Consider the following 15141-nt stretch of genomic DNA (forward strand, 5'->3'; position numbering starts at 1 on the left):
CTATCTATATTCCCTCTTCTTACTGAAAACAATTAATGGTACTTTATAAACCTACAAAAGTGTAAGTGTGAAGTAGACATTTCACAAAAGAGGACAACTAGCCAGTAAACATGGAAAGATTCTCAACTTGATTGATTATTGAGGAGACGCAAATTTAAACCACGATGTCACTACATACCCACTGCAAAGGCTAAAATTAAAAAGACTGACAATACTAAATGTTGATGAGGATTTGGAGCAATAGGAATACAAACTTTTTCCTACTAGAGTCTAAAATGAATTTATTGGGTTAGGTCCCATTACGCAAAAGTCACTAATGAGTAATAATGTTTAGTGTTTTCAGCAGTAGTTTTACAGCAAAAACAGAGAGCATGATCTTAAAGCCTAAATTGCTAAAGATGTTTTTTTGTGTGTGTGGGGAGCTATGATGTTGACACTCAGGGAAGTATAAATTTTGGTGAACCAGAAGAATAGAATGTAGAGTACCTAAAGAAGTTGTTGACACATCCTTTTTGACCCTTTTACTGGAATTTTTTTTTTTTTTTTTGAGACAGGGTCTGGCTCTGTCACCTGGGCTGGAGTGCAGTGGGATGACCTTGGCTCACTGCAGCCTCCGCCTCCTGGGTTCAAGTGATTCTTGTGCCTTGGCCTCCCAAGTAGCTGGGACCACAGGCGTGTGCCACCACGCCCAGCTAATTTTTTTTTTTTTTTTTTTGTATTCTTAGTAGAGATGGGGTTTTGCCATGTTGGCCAGGCTGGTCTCGAGTTCCTGGCCTCATATGATCCACCTGCTCGGCCTCCCAGATTGCTGGGATTACAGGTGTGAGCCACTGTGCCCAGCCTTGGAATATCATTTATCTTGACTTTTTGTCATTCCGTAGGCAATTCAAAGTTACACCTTCTGGGGCAAGGGTAATAGATAGCTAGCTGAACCTTAAATTATCCTTAATTTATTTTTTATTTATTTATTTTTTTGAGATAGAGCTTCGCTCTGTCCACTCAGGCTGGAGTGCAGTGGTGCAATCTCGGCTTACTGCAAGCTCCACCTCCCAGATTCACGCCATTCTCCTGCCTCAGCCTCCTGAGTAGCTGGGACTATAGGTGCCCGCCACCACGCCCAGCTAGTTTTTTTTTGTATTTTTAGTAGAGACGGGGTTTCACCGTGTTAGCCAGGATGGTCTTGATCTCTTGACCTCGTGATCCGCCCGCCTCAGCCTCCCAAAGTGCTGGGATTACAGGCGTGAGCCACCACGCCCGGCAAATTGTCCTTAACTTTTCTATGGTGATCACACCTTAGGGAAACCTCTGTCTTGGCTTTGCTTTGTTTAATTTCAGAAAGAAGACAAATTAGCTCGCTTAGAGAAAGCTATCAACCCCTTGCTGGATGATGATGACCAAGTGGCGTTTTCTTTCATTCTGGACAACATTGTCACCCAGAAAATGATGGCAGTTCCAGATGTAAGCTGTCTCTGTGCCAAATACTGTGAGGATCGTGCAGGGGAAAGGAAAAATGTTTAGGGTGTACATGTGTGTGTATTTTGGAGAGTCTGAGTGGTGGTGTATGTCAGTTGTGACTGGTATGTGATTTTAAATATTGACCTTTTTGCTATATGGGTACATTATCTTTTTTTTTTAAGAGTACATTATCATTGAAATCAAAGAGGCCAGGAATCTTTGGATGTAGGGAGGTTTTTGCTTCCTGTTGTTGACATTCAGTATATGAGTGCTCCTGAACAGCTCTGTAGAGAGAGGATGCTAGCGAATGTGAGGCTTTTGATTTAGAGGTGCTTCTAAGCAAATGATGCTTTGATAATTAGACACCGTTGGTTGTCTTTTATTTCATTTTTATATTGTTATAGTGATCCTCCCCAGGAATTCTCAACAGAGTTTCCTTTTGTACTATAGGAATGTGTTCTGTGTGTGTAATGCTATAAAACTTCTGGATGGGACTAGGGAATAAGGAATTTTAATTATGACTATACAGCAAGTGTTTTTATCCTATCATGGCATAGAAATCCTTAAAGGAGTCTATGAACCCCTTACATTATAAACAGAAGTTTTGTATAATTATGTGTTTTTCTAGGAAAAGAGTCCATAGCTTTTTTTAGGAATATTTGTAACCCAACAAAGGTGGTGAAATTCTCATATGAAGAGTGGTTTCCATTTAATTTCTTATGCTTTCTATTTACTAGTCTTGGCCATTTCATCACCCAGTTAATAAGAAATTTGTTCCAGATTATTACAAAGTGATTGTCAATCCAATGGATTTAGAGACCATACGTAAGGTGAGTGAGTGATTTGATCTAAATGCCTTTTTGTAATCAAGTGACTGTGTGTGTGTGTATCTGAGTGCCTGATTCTTTTCATCACAGAACATCTCCAAGCACAAGTATCAGAGTCGGGAGAGCTTTCTAGATGATGTAAACCTTATTCTGGCCAACAGTGTTAAGTATAATGGTGGGTATTTCTCTTTATTTTTTTTCCATGAATCCGTCCATCTTCTATCCATCTAACATTACTTAGCATTATTAAAAAAATTTTTTTTGAGACAGGATCTTGCTCTGTTACCCAGGCTGGATGCTGTGGTGTGATCATAGTTCACTGAACCAGGCACACGCCACTGTGCCAGGCTCTTTTTTTTTTTTTTTTTTTTTTTTTTTTTTGGTAGAGACAGGGTTTTACTATTTTGCCCAGGCTGAGCTCAAGCAATCCTCCCACCTCGGCTTCCCAAAATGCTGGGATTACAGGTGTGAGCCAACACGCCTAACCAGTATTATTAAAATTTATGTGCGTAAAGCAACCTTGAGCAGTGATAGCAGAATCAATTGAGCGACCTAGTCTTTTTATTTATTTATTTATTTTGAGATGGAGTTTCACTCTTGTTGCCCAGGCAGGAGTGCAATGGCACGATCTGGGCTCACTGCAACCTCCACCTCTCCCAGGTTCAAGCAATTTTCTTGCCTCAGCCTCCTGAGTAGCTGGGATTGCAGGTGCCTGCCACCATGCCCAGCTAATTTTTGTATTTTTAGTAGAAACGGTTTCACTATGTTGGCCAGGCTGGTCTCGAATTCCTGACCTCAGGTGATCCACCTGCCTCAGCCTCCCAAAGTGCTGGGATTACAGGCGTGAGCCACTGCTCCCAGCCAGTCTTTTTTTTTAAAGCAAGCATATATTTTAGTGTGTATGTTCTATAAAGATTGCTATTAGCCGTTAATGATGAAAAAGTAGTATACGCTTACTTTTGGAATCTTGGAAAGCACAGAAAAATGAGGTGAGAATAAAAATCAAATGAATTTTTATCCATTTGGGCTCTGAGCTATCACTGCTTTTTCCTGGAATGTGAAAACTCACTTATGTCCCAGGCCCTTACATGGAGCTTAGGGAAATGGGTAGCTATAGACCATGGTGAGCTTCCTTGGTGCATGGAGTTTTGCTCAGTACATGAGTTGATTGAATAACATATGCCAGGCCCTGTGCTAGCTGCTTAATCTACTGATAAGAAAGACAGTCACTGTCCTCAAGTAATTCACAATCCAGTTGGCAGAAAGAGACAATTAAAATGCAGCTTGGAACCAGGCACGGTGGCTCATACCTGTAATCTCAACACTTTGGTAGGTTGAGGTGGGAGGATTGCTTGAGGCCAGGAGTTTGAGACCAGCCTGGGCACACATAGCAAGACCTTCCTTGTCTGTATAAAAAACTTATAAACAAAAGCTTAGTTAGGTGTGGTGGTGAGTGCCTGAAGTCTTAGATATTTGGGAGGCTAAGGCAAGAGGATCACTTGAACTCAGGATTTCAAGACTGCAGTGAGCTATGATCACGCCCCTGCACTACATCCTGGGCAACAGCAAGACCCTGTCTCTATAAATAAATAAAATAAATAAGTAAAGTGCAGCTTGACAAGAGCTATAATAGAAGTATGTGCAGATTGCATCAGACGAGAGCAAGGAGTAACCTGAGAGTTAGGGAAGGCTTGATAAACGAGCTAATATAGTTCAGTTTTTAATGACTCAATTTTTAAACATTGAGTACTTACATGTGCTGGCACTGATAGATGTTACTAATATCAAATTAGATATGGTCTCTGCCCCAAGTTAGTTTAGTTGGAGAAACAGAAAAGAAAAATTATAGTGCTTAAATTTTATTACTATAAGCATGCACAGAGTGTCACAGGACAGTATATCTAAATTAGAGTGGGGCTGGGTGTGGTAGCTCACACCTGTAATCCTAGTACCTTGGGAGGCCAAGGGGGGCGGATCATTTGAGCTCAGGAGTGCAAGACCAGCCTGGGCAACATAGTGAGACCCCATCTCAAAAAAAAAAGAGTGGGGTTAGAGGAAGCTTTCTGGAAGAGGGTTTTCTTTTTTCTTTTTCTTTTTTGTAAATAGAGATGGGGGTCTTGCTGTGTTGCCCAGTCTGGTCTGGAACTCCAGGGCTCAAGCCATCCTCCCATCTTGGCCTCCCAAAGTGTTAGGATTACAGGCATGAGCCACCACACCCATCCAGAAGAGAGTTTTCTTAAGCTGAGTTCTGAAAGATCAGTGGTGTTTACTTGGCAAAGAATGTGGAGGAGAAAATGTTCTAGGGTAGAGAGAACAGCGATATGTAAAGGCACAGAGGCCTGAAATTGCATGATAGGTTTAAGAAACAGGCTGGGTGTGGTGGATCACGCCTGTAATCCCAGCGCTTTGGGAGGCCGAGGCCGGCGGATCACCTGAAGTCGGGAGTTTGAGACCAGGCTGACCAACATGGAGAAACCCCGTCTCTACTAAAAGTACAAAATTAGCTGGGCATGGTGGTGCATGCCTGTGATCCCAGCTAGTCGGGAGGCTGAGGCAGGAGAATCGCTTGTACCCTGGAGGCGGAGGTTGCAGGGAGCCGAGATGCCGCCATTGCACTCCAGCCTGGGCAACAAGAGTGAAACTCCATCTCAAAAAAAAAAAAAAAAAAAGACAGTGTTGGGCTTGCAGTTCAAGTGTACATACTGGTAAATAACTGTTTTGAGAGGCAGGCAAGAGTCAAATCATAGAGGATTTTGTGTGCTATACTTGAGTTTGTACTTGATCCTAAATGGGAAAACATTGAAGGAATGAAGCAGGGAAACAATTTCTTATAATTCCTTAAGCAAATAGAAGAGGGAGCTAGGGACGTTTGAGAGAATTATCTGGCGTACTGAGGTTCTCAACTAAGAATCCACATGATTATAAAACTTTTCTCCTGTAATTTTTAGCAGTAAGTAGTACGGCTGTTAAGTTTGTCAGAAGGGGCAGAGAACTGGAGAGAAAAGGTGAAGGATTGGACAGTCAGAAAGACTGATGAAGAAATAAGCATTCTGGGCAGAGAACACAATGTTCTCAATATCATGGAAGAATGAAAGAGCAGGGCAAGTTCAGGGAACTATACGTAACTAGAACATGCATATATCGTTAAGGAGATGAGATTTTCATTTTTGTTCATTCTGGTTTGGGTTGAAAGAATGTACTTTCTCAGTTTGCTGTACTTATTACACATTGGAAACTGGAGAGTGGAAATGTCCCTTGTTGGGTCAATTATCCATTATTGTTTCATGAAAACACCTAATCACCCAGAATTCTGGCAGTGGAAGTGTTGGTAAGCTCACAGATGTCTAAAAAAGACTATGTATAGCAAGTGATAAGCAGGAGTGTTACAGAAAGGTACTTGACCTGGTGATGGCTGACTTAGGACATAGGGCAGACTTAACAAGGAGCTTATGTAAAACAGTAAGAAAAACCCAGAAGATACTAATAAAAAAGTAAGCAGAGGGCAGATGGACAAATCACAAAAGAGAAAAATTAAATAGCTAACAAACATGAATAAATATTCTGTTGCACTAGTAATCCAAGAAATGCAATTGGGCCAGGCGTGGTGGCTCATGCCTGTAATCCCAGCACTTTGGGAGGCTGAGGCAGATAGATCACCTTAGGTCAGGAGTTTGAGATCAGCCTGGCCAAGATGGTGAAATCCCATCTTTCCTAAAAATACAAAAATTAGCCGGGCGTGGAGGCGGGTGCCTGTAATCCCAGCTACTCAGGAGGCTGAGGCATGAGAATTGCTTGAACCTGGGAGGTAGAGGTTGCGGTGAGCCGAGATAGTGCCACTGCACTCCAGCCTGGGTGATAGAGTGAGACTTAGTCTAAGAAGGAAGAAAAAAAAAAAAAAAAGCAATTGAAAGAAAGAGATACTTTTTTTAAAACCTATTAGATTAGCTCAATTTTTTTTTTTTTTTTGAGATGGAGTCTTGCTCTGTCGCCCAGGCTAGAGTGCAGTGGCGCGATCTTGGCTCACTGCACCCTCCGCCTCCCGGGTTCAAGCAATTCTCCTGCCTCAGCCTCCCGAGTAGCTGAGATTACAGGCTCCCGCCACCGTGCCTGGCTAATTTTTGTATTTTTAGTAGAGATGGGGTTTCACCATCTTGGCCAGGCTGGTCTTGAACTTCTGACTTTGTGAGCCACTGCACCTGGCCAACTCAATTTTTTAGTAGACATAATGGTAGTGAGACAGGTGCTCTCACGTATTGCTGTTGGCAGTATAAAATTGTGTGAGATTTCTGGAAAGCTATTTGGCAACATTGAGAGACAAATAAATTGTTGAGTGAACAGACTTTATTGTCAAGTAGACTTGGATTTGAACATTGGCCCCACCACTTAATAGCAATGTGACTTTGAGCAAATAACTTAGTCTCTGCTTCTCCTATCTGTAAAATAAGAATAATAGTACCCCCCTTCAAGAGGGTTGTTGTGAGGATTAAATAAAATAGTGCATGTAAGTACTTACCATGTGGTAAGATTATAATCCTAATCAGAGATGTAGTCAAAGGTATTCATGATATTGTTAATTAATATTAGCAAGGATTTATTTAACCTGAATAGTTGACATAAAGGGGATGATGTTATAGTGCCATCTGTATAATTAATTATTAGGTACAGATTTACCTAATAAGCTCTTTTTTGGAAAACTTAATGACCAAAAAATGCTCACAATGTTAAGTGAGAAAAGCAGAGCGCAAAGATGTTTATTTTATCTCAGTCATGCTTTTTTAAAAAAGATGTATATACGTACAAAAAAGGCTGGAAGGAAACACACCAGAGTGATAATAGTGGTTATTTCTGTGACATGGGGTTAGGATTGTCTTTGTTTTCATCTTTTATATGTTTTCCGTGGTTTTTCCTCATATAGGAAGCAGGGAGGCCGGGCGCGGTGGCTCACGCCTGTAATCCCAGCACTTTGGGAGGCTGAGGTGGGCGGATCACAAGGTCAGGAGATCGAAACCATTCTGGCTAACACAGTGAAACCCCGTCTCTACTAAAAATACAAAAAATTAGCCGGGCGTGGTGGCGGGCGCCTGTAGTCCCGCCTACTCGGGAGGCTGAGGCAGGAGAATGGTGTGAACCTGGGAGGCGGAGCTTGCAGTGAGCCGAGATCGCGTCACTGCACTCCAGCCTGGGCGACAGAGCAAGACTCTGTCTCAAAAAAAAAAAAAAGCAGAAGGAAGCAGGAAACTCTCCTAAGAAGAAGTGACTTTTGAACTGAGTTTTGAAGAATGATGATGATAATAACTACTTATTGAGCACCTACTGTGCCAAAGAAATAGTCAAGTGGAAAATGGTGGGGGAGAAGTTCCTGGCAGATAGCACAAATGCAAAAGTAGATGAAGGTGTCTTGGATAGGGAAGTGCTGGTAGTTAAATATGACTAGGATGCATGGTGGAATTACGTTTGGTAGTGAGATACGAGATTTTAAAGGTAGAGGGGCCAAATCATGAAACGCCTAGTATGTTACACCAAACCTTTAGAAGGAGAAAGGGACATATCAGGTACTAGTACCTGAATGTATCATTCTGAAACCCATCTGAAGAATGGATTGGAGGAGGAGAATAAGATAGAGACCAGTAAAGAAACTATTGACAGCATTCCCAGTTAAAAATACTGACGGCCTGAACTAAGGTCAGTATCAATAAGAGTAAAAAAATGAAGATGGGGTGTAGAGATACTTAGGAGGTAGAATTGATATTTCATAAATGGCTAGAAGTTGGGGGCACGGGTAAAGGATGGAGATTTTAAGATGGTATCAAGCACTCATGCTCTTGGTGGAAACATAAATTAGTACAAACGTTTTAGAGGACTATAAATGTTCATTTCCATTGGCTAAGAAACTTCACTTCTAGGAACTACAGAAGTTTATAAATATGGTACATGTACAAATGTTCTTTGCAGCATTGCTTGTAATTGCAAAAACATGGAGCATTCTAAATATCCAACAATAGGAAATTGTTTAAAAAATGGCACATCTAGGCCGGGCACGGTGGCTCACGCCTGTAATCCCAGCACTTTGGGAGGCTGAGGTGGGCGGATCACGAGGTCAGGAGATTGAGATCATCCTGGCTAACACAGGTGAAACCCCGTCTCTACTAAAAATGTAAAAAATGAGCCGGGCGTGGTGGCGAGCACCTGTAGTCCCAGCTACTGGGGAGGCTGAGGCAGGAGAATGGCGGGAGGAACCCGGGAGGCCGAGCTTGCTGTGAGCCGAGATCGTGCTACTGCACTCCAGCCTGGGCAACAGAGCGAGACTCCGTCTCACAAAATAAAAAAAAAAGGCACATCTATATGATGAAATACTGCTAAGCTATCAAAATGGTAGACTTAGCTAACAAATTAGGTGTATCTGTATATGCTCATATGAAAAGATATTCAAATTGCATTATTGAGAACCATATTACTCAACAGTATTTAAAAAAGGGGGTCACAAATTTGGATTCTATGGACAGGTAATATAAATGAGTGAAATGGGCTATGTTGTGGGGGCCAATGAACTGGTGAGCACGTATCCCATCTAGGAGTCAGTCACTATTTAGCTCAGTTGTTGCCATGGAATTGAATTACCAAAGGGAGAAATGGAGAATAGTTTTTACTTTAGACTTGTTTGTACTTAGGTATTTGAGTTTTTTAGTGAGCACATAGTACTTTTGAAATTAAGATAAATTTCCATTTTTGGAAGGATGGATAAATCAAATGACCTCCAAAATTCTGACTTGGGCAACAGGTGGTGCCATTGACTAATATGGGAAATACAGGAAGAGTGGTTTGGAGAAAAGATAGCAGAGTTCAACTTGCTATGTTGTATTGGGGTGGGACATCTAAGTGAAGACTTTTAATAGGTAGTTAGCTGTGTACAGGTCCAAAGCTCAGAAGATTTTTTTTTTTTTTTTTGAGACAGAGTCTTGCTCTGTCGCCCAGGCTGGAGTGCAGTGGTGCGATCTCAGCCCATGGCAACCTTCGCCGCCCAGGTTCAAGTGATTTGCCTGCCTCAGCCTCCCAAGTAGCTGGGATTACAGGCACATGTCACCACACCCAGCTAATTTTTGTATTTTTAGCAGAGACGGGGTTTCACCGTGTTGGCCAGGCTGGTCTCAAACTCCTGACCTCAAATGCTCCACCTCGGCCTCCCAAAGTGCTGGGATTATAGGCGTGAGCTTTTGCACCTGGCCTCAGAAGAGAATTTATACTGTAAATATGGTTACTTTTCAGATTATCAGCATATAAAAATATAAGTAGATGAGCTCAAACAGGGAGTAGGGTACATTCCTTGAACCCTCTGATGTTGTATGTAAAATATGATTGTATATTTTACTGAGTAGAAAGACCATAGATTTTATCAGATTGTCAAAGTGTGTGACCCCAAAAAACATAAGAGTCACTGTTTAGAGGATGTGGGATAAGAATAGACCTGACAAATTCCAATATTTAAGATAACAGGTGAGGCCCGGGATGGTGGCTCACGCCTGTAATCCCAGCACTTTGGGAGGCCGAGGCTGGTGGATCATGAGGTCAAGAGATCGAGACCATCCTGGCCAACATAGTGAAACGCTGCCTCTATTAAAAATACAAAATTAAATTAAATTAAAAATACAAAAAATTAGCTGGGCATGGTGGCCCGGTGGACCGGTAGTCCCAGCTACTCCGGAGGCTGAGGCAGGAGAATCACTTGAACCCGGGAGGTGGAGGTTGCAGTGAGCCGAGATTGCACCGCTGTACTCCAGCCTGGCAACAGAGTGAGACTCCGTCTCAAAAAAAAAAAAAAAAAAAAAATGAAGGAGTGGCCAGAATGAAAGAAGAAAAACTAGGAGAGAATAATATACTGCAAACCAAGAGAAGAGGACTTCAAAGAGGGAAAATTACCAACAGGTCAGGTGTTAGAGAGAAGACCAAAGAGGATGGTTATTAGAAGTTATTAGAGGATGGTTATTGAAGTGGTAGGATAAAAAGCCAGACTGTAGGGGTTATGAATGAATGGGAAGTAAGAAAGTAGAGATTGAGAGTTGATTGTGAAGGGAGGAAGGAAGTAGACAATATGTTGAGGGGATGAAGGCAGTTGGGCAGAGGAGAACTTCGTATAGGTCAAAGGAGAAGAAAATTAAGGATATGAAATGCCTATGGAGGTGGGAAGATAGACATTGAGAAAGTTTCTGCCTAAGTAACATCTTATTTCTCTGTAAAGTAGGAAACAGCATATTTTTTTGCTGAGATTAAAGTGGGAGAAGGAATTTGAAGAAAAATATCAATAAGCGAATTATTTTTGTGGGAAATTGGAAAAGGAGCTGATTTAGGGACATTTCAGAAGAACGCTGTTGAGCAACTTTTGAAGGTCCAGCTGAAGATGGAGACTTTTTTTTTTTTTGGCAGTATCAGTTGGCACAGTTCTGTAATTTTTGTCAGTGCTCATCAAATCAAGTTAGGAAACTGAGAAGGCAGGTGATAAAATTGATTCAGGATTGAGATTTTGTTTTGTGGATGTGCTGGAAAGATTGGGAATTGAGGGTATTAGCAAAAAAAAAAAATTATTGAAGTTCGGGCATCTCAAACCTTGTCACTCTTTAGTGATGCTTTATTGCAGAGGACTGTGACTATATAGTCTCCAGTTTGGGGGAATATCTCAGAGCAGCTCCACAAAAGCTTGAAATTTCTTTGGCAATTTGTGTTTTATCTTAAAAATGTGTGCAAATTTTCCGTTAGGCTTATCTGTACTTTAACTTCCTTCAAATTTCTTACCAAATTACTTTATATCCCCTCTCCAATCTTCAAGTAAAATTGCTGATTCAGGAAGTTATACAACAATGATCCCATAGCTTAGTTTGGTATATTCTTCTGCATTACCTTAGTTTTTAAAACATGGGGCTGATTATACATTAAAGTAATGCCAGGAGAGGCTTAATATGTTGAGAGATAGAAATTAATGGGCCTGGCAGTTTTCTTGAAGTAAGAGAAAGAATGAAAAAACTGGACAGATACAAGGCTGTGATAAGAAAGTAGAATATTTGGAGTTGAAAGTTCCAGAGGTGAAGCAGTTTTCAGTAGATAGCATTCTGGGTATAGCCATGGATGTGTTTGGCTGGAGCAAAGGTGCAAACTATTGGCACAAAGATTTGCAGGGATTTGGATAGGTTGTACATGTGAACAATAAAGTAACTCACTATGATGGGAGAGATTTGGAGCCGAGAGAATGATTGTGCCAGGTGCATAAGTCTTTGTGAATGAGAATCAGTTAATAATGGTGACCAAAGGTGAAGAACACAGATTTCAAACTCAAGTGTCCTGCAGGGGCCAGGCAAGTAATGTGAATGACTAAGGTGGGCTAGGTGGGATTTTGCTAAACTAGAAAAGTGCATATTCCATCTAAAGCAGCATGTCCTTCTTCTGATTGTTGTCCTAAGGAAATGAGTATCCAGTGTTGCTAGATAACTGAGTTTTTCAAGAGAAGCTGAAAATCTGGACTTTTTATGTGACATTTCTCAAATTTTTATGTATTTGCAAAGAGTTTAAATATTTTTTTACTCCTTTGGCCAAATAAAAACATCTATCTGCAGGCCAAATCTGGCTCCAAGTCTTCAACCTCTGGCATAGTAAAAAACAGGCCTTAGAGTAGGAGAGATTTTTTTTTTCTCCCCAAGAAGAAGTAAATAATGTCTGGGTAGTAGCAGTGGACAGCCTAGAAGGCTGACTTTCCCCCCTCCTTAACCAGTGGATGAGAGTATAGGAAACTTCTGAATAGGGCTATAAGGGTTAGTGGTGCCATGTGATATGAAATGGTGACATCTAGAAAGACACCATAAAGACATTGAGGAGTGAAAGGCACATGAAATATTTCCTACTATCAGGTGATATACACGAAATAATATTTCTGTTTAAAACGTTGTTGGTTCAGCCAAATATGATCCTGCCTCTGTTTTTAATTAATAGTAACAAAGTCCAGGCTGGGTGCAGCGGCTCACTCCTGTAATCCTAATGCTTTGGGAGGCCAAGGCAGGAGGATCTCTTGAGGCCAGAAGTTCAAGATCAGCCCTGGCAAGAGACCCTGTCTCTCAAAAAATTTTTTAAATTAGCTGGGCATGGCAGTGTGTGCCTGTTGCTGAGCCTGTCTCAAAAAACAAAAAATAAAAATAGTAACAGAGTCCATGTGGACTTTATTCTCTACTTTAAAATTTTTATTTTGTAAAATTTTGTTAGTATTAAAGTTAATCTAAATTAGTAGAATGATATCTCTAGTTAACATTATTTTGACTCTATATTCAGATCCTTCACACATAATATACTGCATATGAGCATATTTCTGTAACATTTTACACTGACTTCTTTGACTTACCCTTTATTAGTCACGTATTTAGCCCGTGAACTATATTGTATATAGCCAGAATACTTAGCACTAAGATTAGGGTCATTAGGCAAAAACCAGAAGATAAGTAACACTCCATATAAAACACATCTGGACATAAACAGCATGTATCAGAGGAATTAGTCTTGTCCTTAAGTGATGACAGTGGACTGGACGCTAATTATAGAGTTATGCCATTGTACCTTCCAGCTGCCACGTAAGTACTAGATCAGTCTCAGAACCTCTGTTCATGTTTAAATAGCATTTGAAAAGAACATTAATAATCAGGAAAGCCCACAACTTTAAGTGGTTGGAGTTATTTGCACCAGTCCCAAAAGGACCGCAACAGTTAAAGGAGAGAGTCATACAGATAAGTCCCTTCTGAAAAATACAACCCAAACTTTTTGCCAGACTTAACAAAATTGGCAGAGGCCTTACTACTTAATGTTTAGTTAAATTTGAAATGAGCTACATAATCTGTGGCTATATCACCCTAAATGTGCCTGATCTCATTTGAAATGAGCTACATAGTCTGAACCAATAGGTGATGCTGAGCTAGTCATGATGAGATTCCTCTTTCCCAAAGATTTCATAGCAAGTTTCTCCTCTAGTGCTCTTAAAACCAAAATCAACTCCAGTAAGAAGCCATCTTTGGGATGGACATAGGTAGAACATGTGTCATGAAACCTGAGAGCCCGAAGTTTTAGAATGCTCAGTTGGACCCCACAATCTAGATATAAATTTACAAAGAAAAACTGAGAAATCTCCCCTTGTCCCCAACTTTTGAGTATCTCCCAACCTTTTGTGGGCTCTGATAGTTGTTCAGGTTATAGGACCTTTGCCTGACATTCTGGAGTCTCATCCTATGCCTGTGCAGCTTAGTAGTTATTCAGCCAAAGACTAAACGGAGCCCTTGCAGATCTTGTTATTTTTCTATGGAGCACCCTCTTCTCCAGTTGTGCCTTGCAATTTCCAGCTGTCTTAACCTCCTCAGACTCCAATATGTCTCCACAGCTCAGGAAGACTGCTGTAATTGGCTTGCCTTCAGCAGAAAGCCAGGGACAATTGTAGGGCTCACTTCATTTCCCTTTCCTTCTTACAAGGATCACACAATCTTATACTACTAGTTGCTCAGTGTCTGAAAACAGTTGTTTCATTTTTTTTTTTCTAGTTTTCTGGTTATAGTAGGAGGACTAATCCAATAGCATTTATTCTATTATGCCCAGAATGTCTTTTAATGTTTAGTTTTATGGTATTTCTGACATACGGAAACTTCATATGCATACATTTGTATTTATCAGTCTTTTCCTATATGATTCTTATTTTTGGTATTATAACTGTTCAAAAGATCTTCCCTACCCCCAAGATAGCAAACCATATTTTCTTCTAATACATACAATATTTTAAATATTTAAATGTTTATCTACTTTTTAGAATAAAATCTTAAGTAGAAGGTAAATATTTAACTTTCTTTCCCAAATGACTAGCCAAAGTGCCCAAGTCCCATTTATGGAACAGTCTAACCTTTCCTACTAATTGAAATGCTACCTCCTTTTTTTTTTTTTTTTTTTTTTTTTGAAACAAGGTCTTGCTCTGTTGCCCAGGCTGGAGTGCAGTAGTGTGATCATGGGTCATTGCAGCCTCCACCTCCTGGGCTCAAGCTATCCTCCCACCTCAGCCTCCCAAGAAGCTGGGACTACAGGCACACATCTCCAAGCCCGGCTAATTTTTTTTTTTTTTTTGAGACAGAGTCTTGCTCTGTCACCCAGGCTGGAGTGCAGTGGCGCGATCTCGGCTCACTGCAAGCTCCACCTCCCAGTTTCATGCCATTCTCCTGCCTCAGCCTCCCGAGTAGCTGGGACTACAGGCGACCGCCACCACGCCCGGCTAATTTTTTATATTTTTAGTAGAGACGGGGTTTCACTATGTTAGCCAGGATGGTCTCTATCTCCTGACCTCGTGATCCGCCTGCCTCGGCTTCCCAAAGTGTTTACAGGCATGAGCCACCGCGCCTGGCCTAATTTTTGTGTTTTTTTGTAGAGATGGGGTTTCACCATGTTGCCCAGGCTGGTCTTGGACTCATGGGCTCAAATGGTCCACCTGCCTCAACCTCCTTAAGTGCTGGGATTACAGGCATAAGCCAATGCACCTGGCCAAAATGCTACCTTTATAATATACTAAATTCTTATATATTCTTGAACCTATTTGAGAGCTTTCTATTCTGCTTCATTGATCTATTTGTCTAGTCTGGTGCTATTATCACCAGATAATTGTTTTATCACAAAGGCTTTAAAATTTTAAATTCCTTGACTGTGCTTGCCTAATTATCCTAAATAAACTCTAAGGTCATTTTTGTTAGATTCTACCTTGTCCTCGAATAAATAAACATGATTGAGACCTTATTTAATTTATAGATTAATTTGGAGAAACTGTATATCTTTATAATTCTCCATTTTTCCACCTGGGAGCTTATGT

The 15141-nt window shown here is 40.8% G+C and overlaps 1 protein-coding gene across 7 annotated transcripts in view; it reads left to right on the forward strand.

Moving 5' to 3' along the window:
* Positions 1 to 15141, forward strand: part of TAF1 (TATA-box binding protein associated factor 1) — a 98343-nt gene that overhangs the window by 54926 nt on the left and 28276 nt on the right. For all 7 annotated transcript variants that reach the window (XM_055376167.2, XM_019019543.2, XM_055376163.2 and 4 more), the window contains exons 30-32: positions 1336 to 1458; positions 2193 to 2285; positions 2373 to 2457. In XM_055376167.2, coding sequence (XP_055232142.1) covers positions 1336 to 1458; positions 2193 to 2285; positions 2373 to 2457 — 301 coding nt within the window. The remainder of the gene's footprint in view (positions 1 to 1335; positions 1459 to 2192; positions 2286 to 2372; positions 2458 to 15141) is intronic.

Source organism: Gorilla gorilla, chromosome X (assembly GCF_029281585.2).
Source record: "Gorilla gorilla gorilla isolate KB3781 chromosome X, NHGRI_mGorGor1-v2.1_pri, whole genome shotgun sequence".
Classification (NCBI taxonomy): Eukaryota; Metazoa; Chordata; class Mammalia; order Primates; family Hominidae; genus Gorilla; species Gorilla gorilla.